At 41.8% G+C, this 21,626-nt stretch overlaps 1 protein-coding gene and 1 long non-coding RNA gene across 2 annotated transcripts; one reads left to right on the top strand and one right to left on the bottom strand.

Moving 5' to 3' along the window:
- Positions 1-911: 911 nt before the first annotated feature.
- Positions 912-8,871, bottom strand: LOC121136587. The gene is made up of 4 exons (XR_005873621.1): positions 8,742-8,871; positions 7,679-7,789; positions 5,456-5,633; positions 912-2,523 (listed from the first exon to the last, which is right to left on the bottom strand). It is a non-coding gene; the product is annotated as an uncharacterized LOC121136587 (long non-coding RNA).
- LOC101828747 (zinc finger protein OZF-like) lies at positions 8,849-18,825 on the top strand. The gene is made up of 4 exons (XM_005081438.4): positions 8,849-8,962; positions 16,385-16,511; positions 16,693-16,750; positions 17,532-18,825. Exons 1-4 carry the CDS (start codon positions 8,852-8,854, stop codon positions 18,757-18,759), a joined length of 1,524 nt encoding a protein of 507 aa, XP_005081495.1. The 5' UTR covers positions 8,849-8,851; the 3' UTR covers positions 18,760-18,825.
- The last annotated feature ends 2,801 nt before the right edge of the window (positions 18,826-21,626 follow it).

A 21,626-nucleotide genomic window follows, 5' to 3' on the forward strand; every position in this document is an offset into this window, starting at 1 on the left:
GAGAAGTTTTCAGGTCAGATGTATTTTAAATCCCCCACCTCCTGTGTCTGAAGTGTGTGGTTTCCCCAGCAATAGGGACTTAACTTCTACTTCTAAGAGGCATCTGGGTGCAACAGCAGTAGCCTATTTTGTTTGGGGAGTCTTTTATACTCTCCTTAAAGCTAGAGAGAGAAGGTCTATGACTGGCACTGGAGTTTCTTACAGATACTCTATGGCTCTTATGGGAGTATTGTTTACCTACTTGCCAATTTTTGGTACTGAAAACACCAAGTTTATTCTTCAACATTATAATATACCCAAACAAAAAAGGGGGAAATGGCAAAAGTCTTCTTTATGGTAATACAAAGAAAAAACAGACTTTTTCCCTTAATTCTCCAAACATTTAGTAACTATACCTTAGACAAAATCTGTTGTCATTTAGATAAGAAATCTATGCCTAAAACCAAACATCCTACAGTAACCATGCCTTAGACCTTTAAGTCTTATGACTTTAACCTTGGAAGAGTAAGGATAATTTTGAACACTCTGACATTAAGCCAAGATGAAGTGAAGCCATTTTTATAGACCCGACACTAATGGAGTCTCACTGGGTATATCAAGCATATTTCAGGGAAGATTCCATGCCCAGGAGTAGATAGCAAACACAAAATGATACTAAATGATATTTTAATATACTTTTGTTCCATTTTGCTTTGTTTTGTATTTTTTTCCTTATTGGTCTTTCTCTTGTTTCTTTTGATTTTCAGTGTGTGTGTGTGTGTGTGTGTGTGTGTGTGTGTGTGTGTGTGTGTGTGTGTATGGGGGTGTTTCTTAGTTTTGTTTTTATTGAAAGAGAGAGAACATAAGTGGGGGGAAGTGAGGAGGATCTGGAAGGAATTGAGGAGAGGAAAAAAGATCAGAATTTATTTTATGAAAAGTATATTTTCAATAAAATAAAAAGAAACAAACGGAGAAAAACAGAAATCAGTGTAATGAGAAATAATGCTAAGCCCACAACGTACAATCTTTTGTAGACATGGTAATTGTGATAGTCACACTTATCACACAGAATCAGCACGTGAGGAAAATTAATGAAAGAAAGACAACAAACTCTCTTAAAATGTTTATGTACTTGCTCTCATCCATGGAAAGGATATAATCAAAAGTATGATTGAAACTTTGCAATCTTGAGGTATATGTGCCTTCATATGTTACATTCTGTATAAATCATGTATCTGGAAAATGCGCTGTATCAGAGAAATATCTTAATCTTTCACAGTAAACAAACTTTTCTACCTTGTAAATTCATTTACTTTCTTTTATTATTTCATAACATATTAAATCATTCTGACAAGTCACTATCCTCTTATATGTAGCAGACAAGCCAGAAAGTAAAAGCTGATGTAACTGCAAATATATTTTCTTCAGATCTAGTGTTATTGAAGCACAATTTGCAAATACACAAACACACACACACACATACACACACACACACACTCACACGCCTGAGTTGACATAAATAGAGAACAGAGGAATTACAGAGTCTTATTTGTTGTGAAGTACAGAAGTCTCTGTCCAGCACCCGTGGTTCTTGAGTCTGTTAGGTCATGTGAGACAACTGTGAATCTTATTTGGAGTGACAAATGGTCTCTGTCCTAGTCACTGTTCTACTTTCTTATAAAAGAAAGCATCTAATTGGGGCTTGCTTGCAGTTTCAGAGGCTTAGTGCATTTCATCATGGTGGGGAGCATGGTGGCATACAGGGAGACATGGTGTTGGGGAAGAGGCTGAGAGTCCTACATCCAGATCCCTAGGCAGCAGGGAAAGCCAGACTCCAGGTGTGACTTGGGCTTTCGAAGCCCATTCCCAGGGGCACACTTCATCCAAGAAGCTCACATCACACCTATGCCAACAAGGCCGCACCTCCTCACCCTTTCCAGGTATCGCTGCTCCCTGATGACTAAGAAGTCAAATATATGAGGCTATGCAGGCTGTTCTTATTCAAACCATCACAAGTAGAGTTCCGCATAAAAATTTCATCTAATGGTCAACTTTTGGGCTTCTCTGGCCATGTTTTCTATGCCTTTTTAAAAAATCTGTCACCATGTCCTTACTAAATGGCTCTTCATATCTGAGCACTTTCTTCCCCCACTTTCCTTGACCTTTTAATTCAGTACCATACCAAACTATTAGCAAAAACACAGTAATGCCACCTTCAATGAATCCACCACATTTCTGTGGGATTTTTGGGGGGGAGGGGAATTAGAGACAGGGTTTCTCTGTGGCTTGGAGGCTGTCCTGGAACTCACCCTGTAAACAGGCTGACCTCGAACTCACAGAGATCTGCCTGCTTCTGTCTCCGGAGTACTGGGATTAAAGGTGTGTGTCATCACAGCCCGGCTCATTTCTGTGTTTCCTTCAGCAATTTTTCATCCATGGATCCAAGCATAGATCTTTCTTCTCCATGTTGTGTTCAGAATTGAGTACAAGCTGTATTCCATTACACAACCTTATTACATGGATTCCCTATAGGTGTGGGGATGTCTGCATGGGATAAAACACACTCTTTTATAAACAAGTAAACCCGATTATTTTTCTTTAACTTGACCACGTGATACTGTCTTGCAGGTTTGAAAGTGGCCAATTAACAGCTCTCACCAGACACCATTGTAGCCATATGTATGTGAACGCCATGATAATTCATGAGGAAAAACATGTTGGAAACATGGAGAAAACAGTTATAAATGCTAATGTTGTCTGAGAATCAAAACCTGAAACAGACAGATATTTGTATGCAATTATCTGAGAAAAACAAAGGCTTTACAATAACAGAAGACATCTAAATTCTAATTCTGACATTCCTGGTCCAAAATAAGTGTCAGGTGACACAGACAATACTTGTCACTTTAGAATCTGACGAGGGACTCTGAAGCCACTGCTTTCAATGGTACCATCTCTTGTCACAGAGGCACAGCCTAATGTCAAGAATTCCCTGAAGGGTTTTGCCAACCTTGTATTGAATAAACTTTCTACTGTAGAGCTAGCATAGGATGTATTCAGGTGTTAAGAAATAACAGACATGGCAGAGAAAGGTGGATAAAATGCAAACATCAAAGACAAGAGACTAAAAAGAAAATTCTCTCTTTCCATTTGAGAGAAGAAAAGGAATCAACCAGAAGATAAAATTAGAAAAAGAAATCAGAGACGGGAGGAAAAGGAATTCCTGATAGAAAACAAAGGGGCCAAATATAATTGAATCCATGCTTAACTGAGACCATCTGGATCCTGAATACTGAAAAGGAATAAATGTGAAAAGTCACTTACTTCAGCTGAGGTTTTATATTAGAGGGTGGTATTCTCAAATGAGTAAAAGAAGTAAATCTAGTAATCATTGGAGTCCCATCACAGTGTAATGGTATTCCCTCTCCATTATACAGAAAGAGCTGTCAGAGGTTGCAGTCTGCAGAAAGTTGGAGATAAAAATCCAAGAGATGAGCATATTAACAAGTGTCTGGCAGGCTGTAAGTCTTAGGGAGATGGAACCCACAGTGTTACATGCCTGCCCATATACAAACAACTTATGTGTCTTGTGTTTGTGTGTTCATCATGTTGTTAATGACTGAAGTTGTTCTAATCACCCTGAGAACTTCCTGATGAATTTCTCCTCTCCCTTGGAGAATTCTGGATCATTTTCTTCCTTTAGGCTCTGCAGGGTAGGAAGTCTGAGTTCACTTCCTGGTTGGAAAAACCAAAACCCCCACCAGTTGTAGAATATTTCTTTGCACTGTGTGCATATACGTCTCTGTGCTTGGTTTAATAAAGAAGCTGACTGGCCAGCCTCAGGAAGGGAGAGGTTAGTTGGGACTTGGACACAAAAAGAGACCATAAAGAGGAGGAAGCGGGGAGTCTAGAGGCTGAGAGGAGAAGTGGAGAGAAGCAAGATGGCCATGTTGGGAAAAGGAACCACCATGTGACAGAGTAGATAAGAAATATGGGTTAATTTAAAAGGTAAGAGCTATCAACCGAGCATTTGTAATTAATACAAATCTCTGATTATTTGCGAATTGATTGGAGGTACAGAAAAGTCTGCCTACAACTGCTTCCTGAGCCCCCAAATCTAACAATCTCTGATCTTGAAAATCCACTAATCCCTAAACTCAAAATCGCACTAAAGCCCTGGGCTTGCCCCAAGCCCAGGACTTGAAATCCCACCAGTGCCTACCCTGGAAATCTCCACCCTGGAAAATTCCTCCCCTAAGAAACCCTACACAAGCCTGTCTCTTCTTCAGTTCCCTTTTGCTTCTTGCTGGGGTGGACACAACTGTCCTCTGGTGCCTTTCCCAGTAAATCTCCTGTGTGAGGTTTTGTTGTGCAGGGTTACTCTGGGGTATCCCTTGGCTCCTGACTACCAGGATACCTTTTCTTTCAGAGTTGCAACACTCCTATTGTGAAAATCTTTTCCATCAGGGCTATAACACTTACAGGTTCTACAAAATAAATGCTACATAATATATTTGCATATTTCCTTCTCCAGACAGCCACAGTGATTTCATCCTAGAAAGAAAAATCCCAGGGGTAGACTTCCCTTGGGCAAATTTGGCCAGCAGTGTTTATCAAGAAGTAGTTCATGTCAAAGTCACTGAGGATGGGGCAAACATGTTATATCAGGCGAAAGAGACAGAGTCAGAACAAGTGAAAAATTTCCAACATTTCTTTCTTTCTTCCTTTCTTTCCTTCTTTTCTTTGTTTGTCTGTCTATCTGTCTTTCTTTCTTGAGAAGTTTTATTAGAAAGGGGAGGGAAGGGAAAGAAAAGGAAAAGAGGTAGAGAGACAGAGAGGGAAGACAGAAGAGAAGAGGGAGACAGGAGCAGAAAGAGAGAGGAGAGCCAGAAAGAGCAGAAAGAGGACAAGAGCCCAACATTTCTTATGTTTAAATCCACAGTTAAACACTGAGCTGAACTCCTGGAATACAGTTGTAGAGAGGGAGGAGTGATGAGCAAAGGGGTCAAGACCATGCTGGGGAAACCCACAGAAACAGCTGACCTGAACAAGTGGGAGCTCACAGGCCCCAATCTAAGAGCAGGGAAACCAGCATAGGACTGAACCAGGCCCCATGAATGTGGGTGTCAGTTGGGGTACTTGGGCAATCTATGGGGCCTTTGATAGTGGAACCAGTATTTATTCCTAGTGCATGGACTTTGGGAGCCCATTTCCTATGGAGGGATACTCTTTCAGCCTAGATACATGAAGAAGGGCCTAGGCCCAGCCCCAAATGATGTGACAGACTTAGATGATCCCTCATGGGAGGCCTTATCCTTCCTGGGGAGTGGATGGGAGGGGTGAGATGAGGGGTTGGTGGGGGACATGGGAGGATGGGAGGGAACTGGAATTGGTATGTAAAATAAGATTTAAATAAAAATGAATAAATTAACAAAAATCCCTTTCCACATCTGATTTGGTTTCCCTTCATGCTTACCTCTGAAGTGCACATCTGAGGGTGAATGGGCAATAATGTCTCCTTTATACAAACTGCTTTCATATACTGCTACTGCAGGAGATATGTCTTCATTAACAGTGTGTTCTAGAATATCCTGCTGGGCTTCTGCACACTGACTACTGTGTTCCTATTCATAGTCTCTCTTAATTACCAAGTTCTGCAAAAAAAAAATTGAGAAGATCATTACAGCACAGGATTGGGCTGTAGAATTGGAGAATTGTTGAAGGTCAGTGTAGTGACTGCTGAATGTTACAGTATTCCAGAGGCAGTGCCAGAAGCCTGTCATGTTTGAGGCCCCCAACTTGACTGCATAGAAAGACACGGTCCCAAGGGAAAATACAGAATGTTGACCTTGGTTCTTTAAGAATTTGTGAAGCAGAAGTAAGTAAAGCAGGGACTATTCATCAAGAGTTCTCAAGGACAACATACAATATCATAAATTTCTGCAACAACACTGTTGCTTGTAGGCTTTTGAAAAACATTGTCTATGACACAGTGAATAAAACTGAACATCAGACATTGTAGATTTGAAATAGTTGAATTTCCTTAATGTAATTTTTTGAAGACTGATTTCAACTTAAGTAAAAAAGTAATATTTCCTTGATACATATATTAAGAGGCAAAAGAAGACTTGATAAAATAATTCAAATATACTGCATGAAAATATTTTTCAGTAAAATACTTTAAATAATTTTGTGCATAAAGGAAAGTTTTTGCATAGTGAATCACTGTAAAATGTCTTACATGGCTGAATATTTCACCAATTTTAACAATATTAGTGCATTACAGACCTAAGATCTTCCAATTTTGAATGCCCAAGCTTCCCATCTTCCTTCTCAACTTCCTAAATGCTGTTATTATAGTCATATGCAATCATGCCTAGGACTAATTATTCACTATGATAGGGTACATTAGCCAATTTATTTTGAAATGCTAGTTGTCCTTTTCATTGTCATGTACAAACCCTCCTGAACAATGCATTCCCTTGAGAGGTTTTTCATACACCACATTACAGACCTTGATACTCAAGATTTTTATTCCTTCTGTAAGTAGTTATGTCAGCAACTACTTAGGTGCCACACACTTTTAAAAGTTTGTTTTCTTAATCATGCACAGGAAATCTTAAAAATTGTGATTATAATTTCTTCTTTTCCTTGACTTTCTGGAGTAATTCAGAAAACTTGCTTTCAGGATTTGATATTCTGTCCTTTCCTTGGAGTAGTATATGAATGGCATACTTTAAGGTAGCTGTCCTGCTGTCGTGTGTGTGTGTGTGTGTGTGTGTGTGTGTGTGTGTGTCTGTGTGTCTGTGTGTGTGTGTATGTGTACACGTGCATGCCCCCTTGCATGTCTGACTATTGGGACAATTTGTAGGACATGGTTCTCTCTTTTGCTTCTGATGAGCAATGTACTCCAGCTCATATGATTCCACACACCTATAATACAGTCCCTTTGGATTTGAGACAAGACGATTTTCACAAGTTTGAAGACAGTCTGGTCCACATGTCAAGTTCCTGTCTAGGAATGGTGCACACATAGTAGGACCTTGTCTCACAAATAAAATATTAAAAATCTAATTAGCCAAATTATTAGATCTTATTTTTAAACGTATTAATGGCTTCCCTTGTGACATTTCATAAATTGATTATATGTGACCTCTCAACAACGATTCTTCCCTCTTTCATGCCTAGCCTCTTATATTCTCCTGTCTTTCTCTAATAGTCCCTCTAAAGTGGTAACTTTTGGGGGTTTAAATATTAACATGAATGGGCATTACCTTGTTCTTATAAATACTAAGGTGCTGAAGAAAGATTTCATAATGGAGGATCTCAGAGATGTCCTGGCGAACTCTCAGAGTTAACCTGATAGAACAAAGACTCTGACTCATCAATAGTGAATGACCACTCTGGTAATCTCTGTCAGCAGCTCCTGTGATACTGGGTCTTGGGTATGTTTGCAATTGTAAATGTAGTCTTTTATATGAATCTTTGACATAGAAACCTCTTTTTTGGAAGAATTTTTTTTTCTGAGACAAGGTTTCTCTGTATTGCTTTGGAGGTTGTTCTGGAACTCACTCTGTAGACCAGGGTGGCCTCGAACTCACAGAGATCTGCCTGCCTCTGTCTCTCCAGGGCTGGCATGGAAGGCATGCACCACCAACGCCCCACCTTTTTGAAAAATTTTAAGGGTTCCCTTACATACCTCTTGAATCCTTTATATAATATTGCTGCAGTGTAACTACACACAGAGAGACAGATTCACGCACTTCAGTCGAGTAATTGTATCCTTCTTGGTGTGTTTTAATTTTCCTGCCTGTAAATGGATAGATTGAAGGATAAGGTGTGGGAAAGCCTTGGGGACCAGCCTGTCGATACACAAGCCATATTCACTTCTGCAACTTAGAAACACAGAATTTAGATTATCCCACTTTTTATGCTCCAATATGAATATGAAGTTTTATATCAACAGAATAAAGAAATCATAAAATCCAGACACTTAAAAGTTCACTGCTGGAAACATTAGGTAGACAGGTTAGAAAGAAAAGGGGGAAACCTCTGGAGTAGATTTCAGACGTCTTCTGATCTTGTGTTCTTGTCCTTTTGGTTGGTTAGAAAGTTACTGCTCTGTACATTCCAAAGGACAGTGCCTTTCTATTGTACTTTCCAAAAGATTTACATAATAGTTAGAAAGTCGTTAGGTCAGGTACAGAAGATGGCCACAGATGCTATTCGGAGGGCTAAGAAGGGCCCAAGGTAATGGACTTGTAACACTCCAAACGCTCTCCCATCCCTGATGTTCTGATCTGTGAATCGACCTTACAGAAGGTTCAGCTTTAGTTCACATACATCATCCTGGCGTGCATACCAGGCCATTCTTCCTGATGCTGTGTCCAGGCTGAGCTAGGGACCTCTCCCAGGTCATCATCCTTGTGTTCCTAAGCTACTGAATGTGGTTGCTGCCCCCATCAAACTCGTGGCACTATTTCTAAGTGAAAGAACCCATCGTGGCCCACTAAATACACCCGGGAAGCGACTCTAAGAATCCGAACATGTTTTCCTTAAATGCAAGGTTACCCCAGGTTGGACCAGGTGTATTCCAGGAGGGAACCAGTATAGAACAAGGTCACTGGGGGGACCTGTCATTACAGCTGCAACCTGCAGGGAAGGCGTGTTTTCCAGGTTATAAAACACTTCCTCACCCACAATCCCACCCCCATCCTACAAACCCCAACTCTCCCAAATCCCCATCGCCCCGCCCCCCTTACCATCCCCGCTTCACCGCACGCGTCATTCGCCAACCAGGGACGCTGTTATGACTTCGCGTTAACTGCCCAATGAGAAGCACGGGTATTCGGAAGGTGTGGCCGTTACCGCCATGTTTGAGTCCCGGAAGCCGTTGAGAGGTCTCCCGACCTTGGTGACCATGCCTCCAGCTGATGGTCGGCCCTTTACGGGCGACACCTGCGTGCATCAGAAGCAGGAGATGGTGAGTGTGCCCCGGGCCTCTGGAATCCTTAGTGGCGGGGTTGTGACGCTGCTGTGGCTCTGGCGTAATGTGGCACCACCGCCCTGAAGGTCCCCTGGCGCTGAGCAGCTGAGACTGCGGTAAAGGCCCTGCATCGTCTCACCTCCTGCTCTTATAGTGTGAGCCGAGCAAGCGGCAGGGAGGCTGGGATCCTGTCCTGCCGTTGTGAAGCTGCGTCACTCCAGTCCAGGTTCTGTCGGGATGCGTCGGGGTTTTGATCTTGAGCCTGCGTGGACATTGCCGCCTGCGGGTTAGCGCTGCTCAGACCCCAGGTTGTGCTGTGAAGGGTGTGGGTGCCGAGCCTTGTTTTCCCGTCCTTGTATTCCCGTTTGACCCGCTTTAGCTTAACCCTGTGATCCCTCTGGGTACTTTTAAATTTTTTTTCTGTATCGTTGGAATTTTATGCATATATACAATGAAATATGATTATATCCACCCCTATTCCTCCTTCCAGTAACTCTTCTATACTCGAGTACACCCTTAAGTTATAATAATAATAATAATGTTATTACATATTTCAGCAGTTAGTTCTGCCAGTGTGTGCATGCGTGTTTGGAAAGGGAATCCTATCAACGGCTATTTCCTCTAAACAGAATCATTCTAAAAACTGCTAATTGCCAATAACTACTCAGTAAGTATGGGCCTGTGCAATACTGCCCCATCTATGCCAGATATTGTGCAGGTGACCCCAGCTGCTCCAAGCTCATGGGTACAATAGCCCTGCCGTGTCCAGGAGACAGCATTCCCCGGCCTCTGGCTCTTCCTGCCTCCTCTTCTAAGATGTTCCTCGAGCAGCGGTGGAGGGGGCTGAGGGAGGCATAGGTACCCCATTTAGGACAGAGCCTTTGTCTTTTACTGTCAGCGGTGTTTGACTTTTTTATTCATCTCTTTGTTGACTGCTGCCTGAATGGAGAGAGAGAGAGAGAGAGAGAGAGAGAGAACACGAGAGAGAGAGAACACGAGAGAGAGAGAGAGAGAGAACACGAGAGAGAGAGAGAGAGAACACGAGAGAGAGAGAGAGAGAAAACACGAGAGAGAGAGAGAGAGAGAGAGAGAGAAAACACGAGAGAGAGAAAGAGAGAGAGAGAGAACGAAAGGACGCGAGTGTGGTGGAGGAGCAAGTTTATTTTATTGTAGATAAACAGGAAAGCATAGTCAGGCTCAAGAGCAGCCCCGCCCCCTTCAGGGCAGGGATTGGCATGCAAGCCAGGAGGAATACAGGGAGAGCCTGCCTGCAAGGTTCGATTTGATATGTTAAATAGGCACCACTGCCATTTGTCCCAGGGTTTGAGACACCACTGCCCACTGCAGAAAAAAACTCCTTTAACTATGGTTGACGCCAGTGGCCAGGTCTACAAGTTTAAACAAATATTTTATAAGGCACTTGGACAGCATGACCATTTCACAAAATAGCAAAATCAGGTTCTACCCTAGGGCCCATGACCTCCTCCACATGGGCTTTTGACCTTCATTGCAGTACTAGGGATGAGATTGCATCCTGTGGAGCGGACCTCAAATACAGTTCGAAAGTAGTTAGTTACCCTTGTAACATTTGTGGTACCACTGCTCCAGCGGGCATGTCTTGCTTGGCAGGTTGGTATTGCCACATGAGGGTCCAGTATTCTAAGTAAGACTCTTGATGTCTTTTCTCACCCCAGCACCTTAATAGCACTTTCTGAATCTTGAAAGCTAGATAGCGGCAAGATTTCTATTACTTTCTCTCTCTTTTTTACTTTGTATTTAAATTAGAAACAATCTTATTTTACATACCAATCCCTGTTCCCTCTCCCTCCCATCCTCCTATGCCCACCCACACAGGGTGATTGTGTTTGAACTTTTTTTTTTTTAAGTTGTGGTTTGAAATTAGTTTACCAGCTAGTGTGTTACCAAAAGGGGGTTCGAGCATTCTCGATTTGGGTTCACCTACTGACTGCTCCCTCCATTTTCATGCTCTCGCCCGGTCACCACTTAACCCTTTCATTACCAGTGCACCCACACTTTTGCATGTGCTCTGTTATCCTTCACTGAGTTTTTAAAGTTAGGCTTCCTTCCTCGAGTGAGCCCTCATCTGCATCCCCGGATCCTCCCGTACTCCCCTGCCCTTCCCTTCATAAGCCTTTTCACCACCATTATTCCATCATTACTTTCATTTTACTTGCTATACTTCCCCCTTCAGCTTACCCCTACCAAATAAAAGGGGCTTTTTTTTTTCTAGTTTCCTGCCATTTACTTGTTCTGTAAGTAAAACAAAAGACTTCCAGTTAGGATCTGCATAAAAGAGAGAACATAGAGTGTTTTTCTTGCTAACATTACATCATCACTCACTGTAATTTTTTTTCTCAGTTCAGTTTACCTGCGGATGTCAGTTTTTTCTTTATATCTGAATCCATTTATCTACCTGATGGACATCTGGGTTGATTCCATTTTCTAGCTATTGTGAATAGAGCTGCAGTGAACTCGAATGTGGTTACAGTTGGGTCATGTGGCAGTTCCGTTTGTAATATTTTGAGAAGCCTTCTGGTTGATTTCCAAAGTGACTGTACTGGTTTAGACCCCCGTTCACAGTATGGGTTCCCCTTTGCCACATCCACACCAGCACTTATCGACATTTGTATTCCTGATAGTGTGGCCTGTCTGACTGAGATGAAGCAGCTATAATCTCCATGTTCCCGATGCCTTAGATGTTGAACACTCTTTAAAGTGTTTTGTAGCCAAAGTGTTTTGTTTTAATTTGGGTGGCTGGATGTGGAGTTATAGGTCAGATGCCTGTTGTGACCAAGTTGCAAAGATCCCCAGAGACCACCAGGAAGACAGACCCACCAAACTTCAAAAGCAAGATTTTAATTGTTCATCCACCCATGACAGGGACCCCGTCTAGCAAGCTGACGCAGCAGCCCCCACAGGGAGTGAAGTTCCCTGTCTACTGCTAGGCTTTAAAGACAAAAATTGCAGGATTACATCAGTGGATACCGGTTGGTTTCTGATTGGTTGATATTTGGGAACAATTATCAGTCATATTTTAGCATGAAATAATTGACCAATTATTTTTATTGGTCAATGCTGAGAGGGAACATTCTGTGGTTTCTATGGCATTGTCTTGTTACTTGCAGTTGGCCTGTTGTACACAGATACCAATCGTTTTCAGAACTGTATCCTGGAGACTACAGGAGAGGTTTTGGTCTCCCCTGGAGTTTCTTTTGTGGCCAAACAGTTCCCAGGAACCAGGTATTTAGGAGGCTGGGGGGACAGGGAGGTTGGGAGTTTCTTTGTGTTCAGTTTTGACCCTAGACTCCTGGAGATCGGAGGATCTGGAGTTTCCTTGTGTCAGAGGCCTACGTGTCTTTTCCGTAGCCTGTCATGGCTGCTAAAGCAGGGGCTCAGTGAGGGTCTGGTCCCTTTATTTCTAAATTACTAGAAGTGAAGCCTTTGAGTTTAGTTTACCCCATTCAATGCTCACCGAGGTCCAAGGTGTTGGATCCTCCTGGAGCTGAGTTACAGGTGATTGTGAGCTGCCCAACTGGGAACAGACCTTGGGTACTCTGGGAGATTGAAAGATGCTCTTAACTGCTCAGCAGTCTTTCCAGTCTCTTGGCTCATCTTAAGGAAGCAAAGTGAATAAGAAGCTCACAGAATGTTAGAACGTCTTTTCCAGCTCCCATCTCTCAGGATTAAGTACTTGGGACTGAAGCCTGGGTCTCCTTATGAAGAGTCTTTACCTTTGAGCTCATGACCATTACTCAAGCCTTAAATTTCTCCTGCTGAGATAAATTTAGATTTCCTTCATAGTTGTGTAAGCCCACGCTCTTGAGAGAAAGACAGAGAGACGTGATAGAGTCAAGAGGGCAATCTGGTGAACACTGAATGCCCCTGGTTTACTCTTCAACATTTTTTTTTCCGGGTTTTTCGAGACAGGGTTTCTCTGTATTGGAGACTGTCCTGGAACTTGTTCTGTAGGCCAGGCTGGCCTGGAACTCAAAGAGATCCACCTGCCTCTGCCTCCTGAGTGCTGGGATTAAAGGCGTGCCTCACCAATGGGGATGTGTGTGGCAGAAAACTTCTATTATCATGTATAAGAAGCAAACAGACTTACTTCCCTTAATTTTCTAGGTATTTGGTAGCCACACCTGTCAAGAGTGAACACACCTGAGCCCAAGTGTATTGTTATTTAGATAAGATATCCGATACCAAGGCCTAAACATCCTGCAGTAGCCAAGCCTTAGATTTTGGGTCTTTTGACTTATTAAGGACAGTTTTGAACTATCTGACCTTGAGGCAAGATGGAGAACAGCCATCTTTATGGGCCCTGACACATAGTTTGTTTATTTATTTATGTATTTATTTATTTATTGATACTCTCCAGTTTATTATTTCTGAGGGAAAACTGGAATATTTGGAAATCTTTTCCAGCCTTGCTTAGTATGAAAAAGAATGTGGGCTGAGAAAGGGTGATCATGTAATTGGATGGTCTTTTATTAATTGTATTATTCCTTGCTGCTTCTTGGAACAGAAGAGACTGTGAGCTGTACTATTAATATAGTAAAGTGAATATTATCATTATTACTGCTTCTGTCTGCTGCTTATGGTGGATGTGTTTAAGTTGGCAGGTTTTAACCAATTTTCTACATTTTCCAGGGGTTTTTTTTGCTAGGTTTTCAAGGTATTTCCTGTTTGCCTATACTTAACTGGAGTTTGTTACAATTTCCTCTACTTCATCCCTGCTTTTATTCAATTGATATGACAGACTTTGATGATCCTCCATGGGAGGCCTCACCCTTCCTGAGGAGTGGGTGGGTGTGAGATGGGGTTTGGTGGGGTGAATGGGAAGACCGGAGGGAGAGGCAACTGGGATTGGTATGTAAAATAAGATTGTTTTTAATTTAAATGAAAATTAATTTAAAAAGAATGTCATGCCTTTATATCATTAAACAAATATTGTACAGCATGGATGAATGTAGTACATCTTCAACCAATATTCTACAATAGTCTCAGAGGACAAAGGACTGCCTCTGGATAGAGAGGAGACAAACATGGCTATAGGCAGGTTGTAGTTTATCCAGCTAAGTGGGAGATCCCACGTTAGGATGGGATGTTTAGTTTTGATTGGGCATATTAATTAGGTGATGTTGGGGAAGTCTTATGTTAATAAAGCACTGTCTGGCCAATAGGAATCTAGATAGGTGGGGCTAGGAATCCAGGAGGATTCTGGGAAGGAGAAACACAAGAGAGTCAAGATGTAATGCCATGGAGGTAGGAAGGCCGGAACTATTCTCCGGTAAGAGAAATACTTAGATTAACAATTATGGGGTAATTACTTAAGTCAGAGTTAGCCAGTAAGAAACAAGCAAGGCCAACAGCTTCATAATTAATATAGCCTCCTGTGTGTTTATTTGGGACTGATGCGGATCTAGAACCAGGCGGGCGGGAAGGCTTTTCTCTCAAGGAAAAAGCTTCTCTTAACAAGGTGAGCCTAATTTTTTGATTGCTGAATGTCAATACATTAATTAACTACCAGCTGGGCCTTGCAGTCAGCCTCAGGAGGAAGAAGTGGGCAAATAAGGGAATAGAACCTGGTTGCTAGCTTTAGGAATGTGATCAGATGGTTTTTAACCTGACACAGGGAATGGGGGAGAAGGGCAAGGCCTTCCAGACCCATGTTTGCCAGGCTTTGGTTGGCTAGAGTCCCTTCATCTCTATTGTGGGAAACAGTAGTGATGTGAATTGGGTTCACATGTAAACTATTGGTATTCAATAGTTCTCAAACTACACATTGTCTTGTCAAATTCCTCTCTCAAGGCTGTGGATCTTATTTCCTATGTGTTGTTTTCAGTGCATATTTTAAGCCATGTGTTCACTTATTCATGTTTTGTGTACATTACATGTACTGCAGATACTGTTGTATTATTGACTTTCACTTTCCATTCTGTATATTATATTTCTTCATACATTCTATAGAAATAACTTTTTCCCCTCTCTCTTGCAAAAGGAAGTTCATTGTTAATGAGTTTTCTGTTTCTATTTCTTGTTGCTGAAGTCTATGGTACTTTCTTTCCTCTGTTCTGTTCATCTTGTCTTTATGGTGTAGTTTCCTTCATGTATTTCCAAAGTCTATCATACTCTTTTTTAGTTTTCTTGTTTTTGCTATCCAATCTAGGCAGGCTTTGAGTTCCAGGTACTCCTTCCTCCTCCTTGTAAGTCTGGTAATACAGGTGTGTGCCTCTGTGTCTGGGTCTAGCTATCATTTTCTTATTCCTAATACTTTTATGGCACCAAACATTTATTATCGCATACAGATTTTGGTAAGTATTTCTTGTTAACAATGTAAAAGTTTTGTGAGAACTACCGAATTGGATGCAGCCATACTAGCATATGTTTTGTGACATTAATCACTTTCTAAGAACAGTACCATTGCTCCTGTGGTGTCATTGTCCATTGACATCATTAAAAATAGTATGTAGTGTTTATATTTGAGTACAGAGAATTGCCCTTTGTCTTATTTAGTATTAAAATCAAGGTTGGTCTATGAGAAACTACCTGTTTTGAAGTAATGCTCTTTTATATAAACAGTCTTTCCAATGATGTCATTCATAATGAGAACATCATGAAAGGATACACTCAGTGACCTCTAGTTAAGAAAATTAGTCAGGATATTTTTCTATCACCTTTAAGACTAGTGAGGAGGTTTTTCATGTAAACTTTCTTTCAGGTTTTGATATTATAAAAACTGTTTCAGTGTTTAAGAGATATGCTAAAAATGACAATGATAATAACTTACAGAATACTCCAATACAGAGAAACCCCTTTCTGTCTGCATGTAACCCTGCAGGCCAGAAGAGGTCACCAGATCTCATTACAGATGATTGTGACCTGCCATGTGGTTGCTGGGAACTGAACTCAGGACCTCTGGAAGAACAGACAGTGCTTTTAACCACTGAGCCATCTCTCCAGCCCTGATTACTATTTTATGTTGTCATAAACTGCTGAGTAGCAGTTAGCACCTCCTTGTAGTCAAGCTTGTTACACCCATTTTTTTGTGAAGTTCCCCAGGCTTTAGAAGTGGATGAGTATGCTAACAGACTTTTATAGCTGTACAGCTCAGCTGAGCTGATGTTCACTGTGGGTTCTAAGTTGTTGAAATGTGTGATGTACAATACAAAGAGTAATTGAAACCAGCTTCACAGCAAAGCACTGTCATCTATATTTCCTTTATTACCTAGGCATACACTACCCTTAGAATTGTGTGACAAGATGAGAGGATAATTAATAAGTTTGTGCTAGCCATGATATAAAGTGAATATATTAAGAAAGCATGGAGGGAGCTTATCAAGTAACCTATGTATCTTTCTTCTAATAAATGCATTTTAATAATGCTGTCAATTATTTTAGGAGCCTGTGAGCTTTGACGATGTGGCTGTGAACTTCACCTCAGGAGAATGGGTTTTGTTGGATTCCAGTCAGAGGAAGCTCTACAGAGATGTGATGAAGGAGACCTTTATGAACCTGATCTTCATAGGTAACAACAACAAAACAATATGATTTCTTTCCTTATTCAATTGGAGAAAAACTGTTTCTTGGTCATCTGTATATATGGCTTGAAATATTGACAGGGAATGCGCTGGTAAATATAGCACAAGAGAAAAGGCTGGAAGTTAGGTTGAATAACATAATGATTTCTTGTTTTTTTTAATTTCTAGGGAAAATACAGGAAGACAATATTGATGTGGTCTATCAAAAACTCCAGAGAAATTTGAGGTAATTTACATTTAACCCAAAAGGGAATTCACATCAGATATTTGAGAGGGAGAGGAAATCTGAGAAATAAGGAAGCCATCCCAATAGGTCAAAATGTAAATTGATTTAATCTCAAATTTTCTGTAAAACTTCTCCAAGCTTGAGAATTCATAAGTGGATGAATCCTGTAATGTACTCATTGAGATTTTGTGGCCTACATCTGTTACTGCACTATTGATGGAGCAGTAACACAGTGTGGGGTAACCTTTGCTAAGACATTTTCTAGTGGTTCCTTACATAAAACTGCCTGTTATCTTCAAAAATATTTTATGTAAATTTACCAAGTTACTTTTGGACCTTATAATGTTTGTTTGTGAGCAAAGGGTGAGTTTGGGATTTAGGTTGAGATCCATTTTCGATAAATTGCCTGAAGGATATTCAGCTATTTAAAATTTGAGAATGTCTGATTCACATTATATTGTATTATGAATTTTCAGTTTTGCTAGCTGTGTCATAGACAATGTTTATCAAAACTGCACTACAGAACCTTTTGTAGCTGTATGCTATCCTTGCTGAATGTTCAGTTCTTTTATGTTCACAAACTCTAATGGAAGTATACTCAGTACATTGTTTACTTCTAGGACAGGGTCTTTCTCTGTGGCCTAGTTTGCCCTCAACTTGTTCACTTCCTGCCACTGTCTCCTGAATACTGCAGTAACAGGCAGAGACTGCAAAATCTATCATCTAAGTACTTACCTAGTTATAAAACAGGAATAATGCCCCTCTCCCCCTTTTTTCCCAGAATTCAGGTCATTGAGCAATACGATGATTATGAATATGGTAGTCAGTTTGGAAAGCCCCACCAGGAGATGCCAGAGGATATTTCTAACGTGGGAAATCATCCTGCAAGCACAGTTTATGAAAGCGGGATGATTGTGAAAGACATCAATGGTCACTCACCTTTCCATATGAGTCAAAAGGAAGAGAAACCATATGAGTGTCAGGAATACATGGAGAAGGCTATTAAGCGTGAAAAATGTTGGAAAGATTTCACTTATTCTGAGTCCTTTCAGACACTTGAGAGCACTCCTGCTACAGAGAACATCTGGGAAAACAAAAAATGTAATGAATCTTACAGTAATCTCACTTTTGAGAGAACTCGCACTGGACATGAACTAGGTGAATGTAAGCAAATTGAAAAAACCTTGAAGGAAGAAAGTCATGTTCAAACACGTGAAAAGATCCATACTGGAGAAAAACCATTTGCGTGTAAGCACTGTGGAGAAACCTTCATTAATTCCAGTCACTTGACCCACCATCAGAGAATTCACACAAGAGAGAAAACTTACGCATGTAGACAATGCGGTGAAACTTTCATGTATTCCATGGCCCGTCAAAATCATGAAAAAACACACAAAAGAGAGCGTAGTTACATATGTAAACATTGTGGGAAAGAATGTATTCATTCTTACCAACTTCACCAGCATGAAAGACGGCACACTCGAGAGAAACGTTATGCATGTAATCAATGTGGCAAAGCATTCAGACGCTCTTCAAACCTTCACAAACACGAAAGGATTCACAACGAAAAGAAACGTTATGCATGTAAGCAATGTGGAAAAGCCTTCATCAGTGCAGGCAACTGTTACAACCATGAAAGAATTCACACTGCAGAGAAAGCGTATGTTTGCAAGCAGTGTGGGAAAGCATTTACATTTTCCTCATACCTTCGAAAACATGCAAGAATTCACACTGGTGAGAAACCGTATGCATGTAAATACTGTGGAAAAACCTTCACCCATTCTAGTGCTTACTGCAGGCATGAGAAGATTCACACTAGGGAGAAAACATATGTGTGTGTAGAGTGTGGCCAAGCATTCTCTTTCTCCAAATCGCTCCAAATACATGAAAAAACTCACACTACTAGAGAGAAATTCCACAAGTGTAATCAGTGTGGGAAAGAGTTTCCATACTTCTCATACCTTCAAAGACATGAAAGATCTCACAGTGAAAAGAAACCCAGTGGGTAGGGCCTATGCCCGTGTAAGCATGTGGATTGTAATCAACCTGCTTTTGAAAATATTTGTCTTTACTTATTTGTTTGTTTATCTATTTCCTTATTTGCATGGGGTGTCAGGCAAGAATACACCCATGCCCTGGTGTAGCTGCGGAGATCGGCAGACAGCTTGCTGGAGTCAGCTCTCTTCCCACTGTGAGTCTCAGCGAGGGACCTCAGGCCCTCAAGCTTGGTGACAGTTCCTTTCCCTTCCAGCCATTCCACCAGCCTTTGTCTTGCTTTTCCTTCCTTGCCTGCTTGCTTCCTTTTTTTTTTTTTTAAAGAAAAAGCCCACGTTTAATGGATGGCCTTCCAGTACCCCAGAGAGGAGATGGGAAAGAGAGTCTGTTTTCTGGGGGGCAATTTAAATACCCTGTGGGGATGATCTTGAGCATCTCTGGGATAGGATTCGTCATTTGGCAGGCTTTCTGAGATGTAGCAGGGTTTGGAGAGAGATAGGAGAGGGAGGTTTGGGTGGAACCTCCTCATAACATCCCAGACTCTGGGTACATGGACTTCAGTTCATGTCTGGCTTCTTCCTGCTGACAAGGTATGATGTGGGGAGGGGAAGACTCAGGAGTTGGTGGGTTCGTGTTCAGCAGGTGGTATGAGTGAAGAAGCATTTGGTTAGCTGCCATCCGTAGACCTCAGGCGCCTGTTCCTTGAGGTGGAGAAGGCAGGCTGCTAGGAGAAAAATATATTGTTATCATTGGCCTTATGAACGGGGCTGGCCATGGGAAGGGTGATAACTGCCAGAATGAGGGGAATGGAGAAGTGTCCTGGTAGTACAGCAGAGGCAAGGGTGAATGAGAGGGACGGGAGGGCAGATGTCCTTCACTGGGAAATCCTGGAAAACCAGATTCTAGTTGTTGGGTAGGTTTCCACTTTAGCCTGGAGAGGTGGTACCGGTGGAGAAGTCCCAGGAGCTGGTGCAGGTGCAGGACCTCTGTGGGTTGACCTTGGCCCAGGCAGGAGGAGTGAGCCAGCAAGATATGTGTGGAAATGGGTGGGTCAAAATGAGCTCTGGATACTGCTGGTTTGCACTACCAGTCCAGATTTCTTGACACAGAAGCAGAACTTCTCCCAGGTAGTTGGATGCATCTGGAAGACAGCTGGGACAGATGTACATCTTGGTGTCATGGCAAAAGGCAAGGCTTTGGGTTAAAAGACATGAACATTTTCAGAAGACAACCAGAGGAAATTTAGAACTCTGAACCTCTGAAGGTACGTCTGAAACCTGTTAGTCCCTGACTAGGAAGCCTGTAAAAGAAGCACACCTGTCTGTACTTTTAGCAGGAAACGTAACTAATGAACTAATGAGCTACCAGTACCCTAGGCATCGAACACCGTCAGATCTGTGGGATAAGTAGATGAACAGAAGTGAGAGAGCTTTTTTAGCTAAAGCAGTCCCAGGTTTTTCTGAAATGGGAAGGAGGGGGTCCCATCCATCCCCATGGCAGGAATTAGAGATGGAACTGCGGGACCCGAGTGAGAGGTCAAAACACAGTAGGTAGCCCTGTGTCCAAAAGAAAAGTAATGGGCACAGAGAAATCGGGTGACCAGGACATAATGGTGTTTAAAAAGATTTTGTAAAAGGCAGCCCAATGGGCCTTTGGGGATCTGGTTTTGAATGGCAGGTGCTCATTTCACAAGTCTATGCTGGAACCCAAAGCCTAATACAATGCTTAATGCGTCCACTGTGGTAGCTTTGGGTAAAAATGGGGGGAGGGTTGCGTGGGAGAATCCTTTGAACAGAGTGTCTTCTGAAGAAGGGTTTCCACTGGACAAGGGAAATCCTTGCCCCAGTAACACGTGGGGACCGGCACAGCTGAGTCTTTGAAAATCGCAGGAGCCCCTGGGCCTCTAAGGCAATGACTTAGAACAAATTATCCAGTCGAAAGCCAATCTTAGCTTGATGGAGAGCAGGTGTTGGGGAGAAGGGTGTTTCCCCACAACGTAGCCCTTGGACAGTGAGGAAAAATTCATCCCCCTTGGTGAAACCTCCAGATATAAAAAGTTTGTACACCCCATAAGCTTCTCTGCCAATGCAGCAATCCAAATCAGACCAAATCAAACCGAATTAGAAAAAGCCCACATTTACTGGATAAAACGCTCCTGGATGGCCTTCCAGTCCCCCAGAGAGGAGACGGGAAAGGGAGACTGGAAAAACCACCTTGTCTTGCTTTCTATGACTAGAATTTCTTAGGTACTTTTCTGTGGATACTTTTTCCAAAAACAAATGGAGAGTTTGGGCTTGAGAGATAGCTCAGTGATTAAGAGTACTTGCTGTGCTTGCAGAAGACCTGGTTCAAACTCCCAGCTATCTTAACTCCAGCTGCAGGTAATGCAGTGCTTCTGGCCTCTGAATGGTGCGCACACAGTGCACTCACATATATTTAGGATATATATGCAAAATATAAACAGAGCTTTAAATAAGATGGGGATACTATAAAATCTGCAAAAGTGTAATTTTCCTCATACGTGCAAGTGTACATAGGATGAAAACCTACTCTTGCATCAGGCATCATAATGTATGCCCTTTATTCAAACACTGGGGAATAGAATCTAGAAAATTGTAAAGCTGAATACGGGGTTAGAAATACAATCTGAAACTTAAGAAAAACAAGCTCCAACCAAATTAAGTTGTCACCGTTAAAGATGTGAGATCCGGGCGTGGAGGCAGAGGCAGGCAGATCTGTCTGAGGTCCAAGCCATTCAGGAATACTCAGACCCTGTCTCAAAAAAAAAAAAAAAAAAAAAAAGAAAGAAAGATGGGGTTCAAGCTGGGCGTTGGTGGCTCATGCCCTTAATCCCAGCACTCGGGATGCAGAGGCAGGTGGA

The sequence above is a fragment of the Mesocricetus auratus genome, unplaced genomic scaffold (genome assembly GCF_017639785.1).
Source record: "Mesocricetus auratus isolate SY011 unplaced genomic scaffold, BCM_Maur_2.0 Super-Scaffold_100676, whole genome shotgun sequence".
NCBI classification, from domain to species: Eukaryota; Metazoa; Chordata; class Mammalia; order Rodentia; family Cricetidae; genus Mesocricetus; species Mesocricetus auratus.

Bases quoted from the DNA above. Each gene is read 5' to 3' on its own strand.
- LOC101828747 (XM_005081438.4), top strand. From the start codon at position 8,852: ATGTTTGAGTCCCGGAAGCCGTTGAGAGGTCTCCCGACCTTGGTGACC. The intron at 8,963-16,384 runs GTGAGTGTGCCC...CAATTATTTTAG, and splicing joins TGCATCAGAAGCAGGAGATG to GAGCCTGTGAGCTTTGACGA. The intron at 16,751-17,531 runs GTAATTTACATT...CTTTTTTCCCAG, and splicing joins AAACTCCAGAGAAATTTGAG to AATTCAGGTCATTGAGCAAT.